Here is an 8,361-nt window from a genome sequence, read left to right on the forward strand (position 1 = left end):
CGGAGCGCCGTCACCCCCGCACCGGGCGGTCGTCGGGGTGCTGCGGGAAAGGGGCCGCTCCGAGGGAGACCCGAGCCCTCCCCAGCAACCGTCACCGCCCCGCGACGGGCAGAGGAAGCCGCCGCAGCCGCCCCGGCCCGCCCTCGCCGCCGCGATGCTAAACAGGGGTGTTCGAAGATGCTTTTCTAGCGGCGAGGAAAACGGACGGAGCGCCAGGACGCGGTCTGCAGAAGGCTTTGCGCGTTCCCCTGTGAGGCTGCCACCTTGGGCACGGTCCGGTTGTAAGCAGCGATTACAGCACCCGCCCCGCTCGAACAGCTTGTAAGAGGTACGCGTGGACCGTGAAAGATCGTCCCGCTGTCGGGAGCTAATGCACGTGTCCGGCGGAGCTCAAGCGTAACGCAGTAAGGGAGATGTAAAGCAACATCAGCTGGTGTCCCCATCCTTCCCTTATCGCTTCAGTTCAAATGAGATTACGGAACAAGCACTGCTCGTGGTAAACCCAGTGAGGCACATACTGCTTACCCTGACTTAGTAGTTGTCAGGTTTTAGACAACGAGATTCCAGATAGATATTTTTCGCAGCACTAATATCATACTAAGCACTAAAATAGATTGGTGGGAGTATCCTGTTTTCCCCCGAAACACAACGCTTATGCACACAATAATCTGGCAAAACTGTTCCTACCATCCACCACGGAAATCTTCAAATACAGTTCTCCTGCTGGAAAGCCTAAACCACAACCGACTACTAAAATGTTCATGACCCTCCAGTTATCACTATTGCCTGCAATTTGTCACACATTTATTTTACAGAATTCCTAAATCTTACAACATACTTTGCAGAAAAGTTGCTTTAAATTGAAGGTAATCTTTTGCTAATCATACAGATACTCAACTAATAACTAAGTAGCTAACTGTCTTAGCAGAAATAAATGGAGCAAAAAATTAATATAAAAATCAGCGTACAGCACAAAATTTAACACTTGAGAGGTTTTGACAAAAAAAAAAAAGGTACAGGCACCCAGGTGAATTTGCAGAAGTCCTGAAGATGATTGGCGGTGGGACTGCAGGAAGAGGATATCAAATAGGGCCAACTTTGCATGCTACTGCAGGTATTTTTAATTGCCCCATGGGAAGAGGAGGCAAAGAAGCAGGGAGATGTGGGGAAAAGAGCGCAAGCACACAGCTAAACCAACAGTTTATGCCAGAGCTTAAAACTGGGAACAACAGTTGGAGGGAGAACGGCTCGGTGACAGGAGTATCAGACTTGACACCCATGACTCGCATTCAAGTTTCTCCATGATCCATCCCACCCTTCACCCTTTCATAGAAAACAAACAGAGCTCACAGTGTGCAAGACTGTGTGCAGGTGTTAATTAATCTTTAAGATTAAGGAATTAATCTTTAAGAACCAAGCTACTGCCTGTTATGAATAAACAACGACAACCAAAAAAAAGGCCTTTACCTCCCTGGAATCTTGTGTAGTGTTACTGTGCTGACTGTCTGCCATTCTCCACTTTAGCAATTATTGAAATGCAGTCATCTCTATCTTGATCCCTATGAGTTTATGCACTATAATACAATAAAAATATTATCATTATAAAATGTATTCTATTAAATACTGCACAAAGACATTTTAGCCAGTTTTGGCCAGCAGCAGTGGAAAGAAAACACCTCAATGCATTTATAAGCAAATTTATTTAGCTTTCTTATATGATATATATATTGACATATATATATGAAATATACCCACAAGTTATTACAAAAGTGTCCAAACACAAGTTCTAGCACAATACAGTAAAAAGTGGTATTCTAGGAGGAATATCTGAGATCTACAGTATCTTGGCTGCAAGAGGAAATATTTCCATTAGACATTGTAGGCAGAAGAGGACACATTTCCTCCATGGCCTGTCCAATTAGTATGGATAAATTCACCTGGCTTCGACAATAATTCATATGTATGTGCACCAAAGTAATCACGCTGAGCCTAGAAGAACACACACACACACAAAATAGACACATGAATATCAGTCATAAGAGTACTAGAAGTTGCACCTACTGATACTTGACTTAGGAATTCTAGAAATAAGATGACTCCAATATTATAACATTCAAACTTATTTTCTCATTATTAGCAAAATCACTGCAATGAAATATTTACTAATATCTAGTAATTACAAGTATATAATTTCTGCTAGGTACTAATCTAAAAAACAAGCACTTACATACATCCAAAGGTTCAAAGATACTCACTTCTTTATAAAGCATTTTGATTCAAAGATATCATTACCCTGGGTTCACAGATGGAATACTAACACATGCTGGGCACTGTCGTACCAATCTCTGGTGTTCTTTATCCAGACATCTCATAGTATTTTATTGCCGTGAATTTCAGGTTAAACAGAATTGTATTAGGCAATCTATGCCTTTATCTTTACAGTGTTGGAGTGATTAGGACATATTGCTATCATGGCCTTTAGACCAGTATTTAAATAACAACATGATGATATTTCAGTAGCCAGAAGATCTGCTACACTATTTCAGGCACCTACCTGAATCAGGTTAGCTGGTAATATTTCATGCCTGTATCCATCATAAAAAGAAAGTGCTGTAGTGAAGCAGGGCATAGGGATACCAATCTGTACTCCAGTACTGATTACACGTCGCCAGGAGTCCTGGGAGAGAGGAAAAGAGCCGGGGGGGGGAAGAAAAAAGAAAGAAACTACTCAGTGCTTGCTCAGAGGTATGTGCAGGCATATGAACTATTCTAGTATAATAGCGTGTGCTATTTCACATTATATGAAATCTAGTGACCAAGTCTGAGCAAATGCAGCAGTAGATTCCTGATTTTACATAAACAAGGTTGATCCAAAATAATGGCAAGTAAGATAGTTAACAAACAGCACAATAGAGTGCAGACATATACTTCACATGCAATCAAACCACAACCTCGAGCAAGGATGCTGTTCTTTCACATAAACATAATCAGTCCATCCCAAAAGCATGAACACAGTGGGGAACATACTGAGCAAACACTGAGGCACTTTTGGGACCTCTAATCAAGCACAGTACAAAGCCCACCCAAGGGCATAAGGGGTCAGCACAATACTTCAAACAGACACGTGGATAATCCTCATTTCAACTGTACATCTGATTTAGTAACCTGCATGGAATATTCAGCTTCAGTTAAAAGAATTATTAATGATAATATGACTTCTTTGTTGGTCAGATAATCTGGTTTTAGCTCTGCCTGTCAACTCCATCCAAATCCGGACACTGTTTGGACAGACCTAGGTCTAATGAATGGCGGGTCTGGAACACTGTTATTTTGGTGCTACTGCAAACGATAGTAATAGAACAGAGCTTTATACTCTGTACAACTGAAATCCAAGAGCAGAGTAGGCACAAGATACAGGGCAGTGATGAGAATGTTCACACAGGTGAGACATTTTTTCCTCACATTGTCATTCTTCAGAATTGCTAGATTTCTGCCTAAGGCTCTTCTGTAATTGTAAAATGGAAACCTTAAGTTTCTAATAGTAGTTTGGCTAGTATCAAAGAGAAGAACCATGACACAACAAGGACTATATGTTCATTTGATCCTGTATTATCTTGAGGTTGACAGTACAAATATACCTTGCAACTTTACATGAGACTTCACTTGATGTATCTGGATGCTGATTTATAAAGTAGTGCTTCAGTGATGCAGGCCCCTTTTTTTCCTTCATTTAGAACTAACATTCTCCAACTTTCTGATGAAATAGAGGCAAGGGGCATTTGTAGGCATGTATTCAAGGACAGGTTGCTAACCCTGGTGTCTGGCAAAATTCTAATTTGGACCTCAGTATAGCCTACCTCATCACAGTAACTTTCTTGTTCAATTTCAACCAGCTCCATCTATGTAATTTTTTTCCTGTCCTGATCCTGTAAGACTGGTATGTTCTTCTAAAGAAGGGTACCTTGAAGCCATAGATGATGAATTCCTACACCCATACATTATGTGCATACAGATACACATACACAGTCCCAAAGAGCTTGAGGATTGTTTAGAGATCTTTGGGATTAAGGATGCTGTATAAATAGGTTTCAAGGGTGTTCTCTACCTTTTCATTTTTCAGTCTAAATATACTTGTGAAGGTAAGTCCTGGGGAAGAAGCTGAAGAAGTCCAGACTGTAAACTACTGTTTTTATGCTCTTCCTTTCTTGGAAACTCACCTGACAGTTTTCAACAGCTGTCTTAAAGAAATCATCCAACAGCAAATTCTGGAGCTCAGGGTTTCGATCAAAAGCATCTTTGATTTTTCCCAGGAACACACTAGGCAGAACACATGTAAACCAGGAATAAAACTTCACAACTTCCAACAAAGGCCCAGAATCCAAAACTTACAGTGTCAAAATTTGACTCAGCCAGACTCAGATTTCAAACATTGAGAAAGGTGCAAACAAAACAAAGACCTAAGAAAATCTGCAGTAGCTAAGCCACCAGAAAATTGGCTTCATCTGGTAACCTTTAGTGCCGTCTACAGAAACAGCCTCTCAGTATCTTATCAGCAGATTAACTCCATGGATTTTCCAAGAAAATCTCTAGGCTTGTCAGTCTAGCACTGCATAAACCAGTAACTCAGCAACTAAGTTACCTCCTCATCTTAATTACCTTCTGATGATGCAGCCTCCCCTCCACATCAGCGCAATGCCACCGTAATTCAGTGTCCAGCCAAATTCTTTGGCTGCTTGTCTCAGCAGCATGAAGCCTTGAGCATATGAGATAATCTTGGAAGCATACAGGGCCTAAAAAACCAAATTCATATTCCAAGTGAAGTCCCACAAAGTTGAACGAGAAACTTCAGAGTCTGCTTGCTCTGTTTAGTCCACATCTCATCAGGGATGAGTACAGTAGCCACATTCCAGCTATTTGAGAACCAAAATATCCTTTCTAATTGTTGGAAAGTTTGGTCTCAACAGAGAGAGATCAAGAGCTATTATCCCCATTACAAAGACGGGAGCATTGAGGGGCGAAAAAGTAAGCTCCTGTGCATGAATTATGACCTCTGCACCCAGCTAGTTGTCACTGCCCACTGTGGCTTAGACTTGGAATTCCTTCAGGACTATGCTTTGGTCAGGAAAGGAATCGCATTACACTTTGTGGACATCACTGGACAATGCACAATGGGACGGCTGGAAGCAGGAACCAATTGTCGTGAAATGCAAACACAAGAGCTCCTCACCAGGGTTTACAGCATCCAAAACCTGCTTTGATATGCAGCTTTAATACAGCACTCTGGCAAGCACAATGGCTCACCTTGCGTATGTCCTCCAGAAAGGCCTTCTTGTTCCCACCGAATTGAGTCATTTTAGGCCCATCCAGCAGCTTACTGGCCTGTACTCTCTCATCCTTGAGAGAAGACAGGCACCGTGCAAACACAGCTTCACCTTTAAGTATGGTAGGAAAAGGGAGATAATTAGAAAGTTCAGCATCACTGTCAAGGTCTGAGATACTTGTCCTCGAACACACAGTGAGAGCGCCACTGAATGATGAGCCACATACACAGTGAAACAGTCTCACATGGGAAGAGAGGTGCACAAATGAATTACTTCAACAGCATTACTGAGGGACCAAACTGCCAGTCAGCATAACCATCGGGTAAATATTGACTGATACAGCTTTCAAATGATAAAGTAAAAAAAAAAAGCCACAAGTCATCCACATGAAAATTTATCCTCAGGAACCTTCACCAGCTCTTAGTTTTAAGAATTTACTTTACAATTTCTTAGTTTTAAGAATTTACTTTAAAATCTCTTCCTATCTATAAAAGACAGTGTTGCACTGCAGTCTAGGGACAGGCAAGGCTGAAGACTTCACTAATTATTGTATCATGCTTTAAAGATAAAAAAACTGTTGCATAAATGCCAACTCACATTAACTAGATGTGCTTTGAAATACACACATGCAAACCAAGAGCAATTAAAATCAAGAATAAATCAGCAGGTTAACTTACAAGAGGAAATCAGTTTTACAAATCTGGTAGGCCTATAACACTAGTATTCAGAAGCCCATAAGAAAGTTTTATAACGTCACTAAGCAGGTTATTAAATGTCATTCGCCAGAGCTAAGGAGTTAGCCAAGCAGTATCTTCAGCTCCTAAAGAGAAAGTCTGAATGCCAATCTCTTGATCTGGCTCAGTCAATTCCTAATCATGCTGGTTTAAGTTGTACGTATTTGCAATTGAAGACAGTATTGTTAAATGTTGTACGTATTTGCAATTGAAGACAGTATTGTTAAATGGCGGGGTGTGTGTGTGGGAAGTTTCCTTTCCAGGGTCTGCAGACCCTTTTCCAGAAGGAAAGCAATCAAGTTTATTAGAGTCTTCATACTGAATTTTTCTTCCACCTTTTAAGTGAGTTCTGAATTACAAACAAAAAAAACCCCAAAACCCCAAAAAACAACCAAAACAAACCAACAAAAAAAAAGACGAATGAGTAATGTTTTCACAAGATTCTGTATACTCCCTGCAGTAGGATTAATGGACTGTATCAAAATCAGAACCGGCTCCTCTCCATTTCTGCAAAAACTTCCTTCTACACTGGGGAGGAGAAATGTAGGGGGAAAAAATCAGGAAAAATCAGGAGTAGCATGACTCTGCTTTTACAAGCAGAAGTCTGCAAGTCATGCTTATGCAGTAAAACCACACACACAGCAACTGCCCATGTTTGCACAAGGGCTATTGCACGTACTTCCCTATCAACTCATCATTACCTAACAGTGCTCCCCTGGCATTGCAGAGGACTAATCAGGGAGTGTCTCCTCCACCCCTGATCTTTGCAAGAACCCCAAACAGGAGAATATTAACAGCACAAGCAAGAAACACTGTTTCAAGCCTAGAACTGAAAGACTATAGCTGTAGTAGAGTATTAAAACCATTTACAAAACTTGTTTTGTAAAAAATACGTTATTGGAATGCAGCCATGTTTCTCTGATAGCTATCACTGCAGTTACTCCCTTTTAGCCTACTGAACATAGTTTTTCTTATCTTCTAATACAACAGGACTTGACTAGCCAAGGCAAAGGAAAAAGAGGTAGAGAAGGCATGAAAATTAAAGCAAATCCAAGAGCAAAGAACCTGTTGAGTCAACTTATTTACTCAGCGAGAAAGTCTACGTTGGACCTGTGGTAAGAGAGCACTCTAAATGTGTTGCAGCTGTATTACAACTCCTGTGTCACAATTCCATTCAGAGGCCAGGTTAGATAAAAGGGTAGGTAGAGACTGTTAGGTATGCATGTGAGCGGGTAAATTCTCACACTTTAGGGATATAATTGAAAGCAATTACAAAATACATTTCCATCATCTTAGTTTGGCTTTGGATCAGCAGCCTTACTAGCCACAAAACAAAAAACAGCAGCAGTCCAGAGTGTACAAAGGAATGCCACAATCAACTGTTGCAGTCGAAAAACAGCAGCCACCATCACAGGGTAGCAGTCTGCCGCTATTCCCCAAAAAATCTGTGATCCTCAACCCATAATACAGTCTAGCCCTCAGGTTCCTGTTTAGTCACACTAATGCTGGGTTAGCTAAGTTATACTGAAACAGAGAAATAGAAGACTGAGGTAGATATTGGAAAAATAATCTTACACCTTCAGAGAAGTCTAAATACTTATCAAGCAGTGGTCAAGCAACAAGGTTTTGAGGGTGTCCTGCCTCCCTCTTTTTTTTTTTTTTAAACATTTTTAAGGCTATGATGGGATTTGGAGTAGCAGATAAGGTGGAGGATTACTGAGAGAACATTGCATCAATCTAGCATGACACTTCTAGCACAGTACTTATATTCACCTGTCACCAAGTCACCACCAGCGCTGCGAAGACACCATGGACAAAGGCATGATAACAGCACCACTGACATTTGAGAAACAAGGTAAAAACAAGCCCAGCAAAGAGAAACAGTAACAGCTCTCAAAGACAGAAAGACTGCAGCAGCTACACCTAGAAAAGCCTCTTCTGCAAGCCAAGCCCTAGTGTGGGCTCATTTCTGAGATTACTGTGTTACCATGCTATGCTGGTTTTGGCTGGGATGGAGTTAATATTCTTCACAGTAGCTAGTATGGGGCTGTGTTCTGGATTTGTGCTGGAAACAGTGTTGGTAACACAGGGATGTTTTTGTTATTGCTAAGCAGTGCTGACACACAGTCAAGGCCTTTTCTGCTCCTCACCCCACCCCACCCGCGAGCAGGCTGGGGGGGCACAAGAAGCTGGGAGGGGACACGGCCGGGACAGCTGACCCCAGCTGACCAAAGGGATATCCCACACCATATGGCGTCATGCTCAGCACATAAAGCTGGGGGAAGAAGAAGGAAGGGGGGGACGTT

The 8,361-nt window shown here is 41.6% G+C and overlaps 1 protein-coding gene across 1 annotated transcript in view; it reads right to left on the reverse strand.

The window, feature by feature from the left end:
* Nucleotides 1-1,683: 1,683 nt before the first annotated feature.
* PGD (phosphogluconate dehydrogenase) overlaps nt 1,684-8,361 on the reverse strand; it is an 11,995-nt gene continuing 5,317 nt past the window's right edge. The window contains exons 8-12 of the mRNA XM_009289636.2: nt 5,302-5,432; nt 4,657-4,790; nt 4,218-4,317; nt 2,555-2,677; nt 1,684-1,989 (exon numbers count right to left, since the gene is read on the reverse strand). Coding sequence (XP_009287911.1) covers nt 1,870-1,989; nt 2,555-2,677; nt 4,218-4,317; nt 4,657-4,790; nt 5,302-5,432 — 608 coding nt within the window. The 3' untranslated portion in view covers nt 1,684-1,869. The remainder of the gene's footprint in view (nt 1,990-2,554; nt 2,678-4,217; nt 4,318-4,656; nt 4,791-5,301; nt 5,433-8,361) is intronic.

Source organism: Aptenodytes forsteri, unplaced genomic scaffold, assembly GCF_000699145.1.
Source record: "Aptenodytes forsteri isolate BGI_AS27 unplaced genomic scaffold, ASM69914v1 Scaffold61, whole genome shotgun sequence".
NCBI classification, from domain to species: Eukaryota; Metazoa; Chordata; class Aves; order Sphenisciformes; family Spheniscidae; genus Aptenodytes; species Aptenodytes forsteri.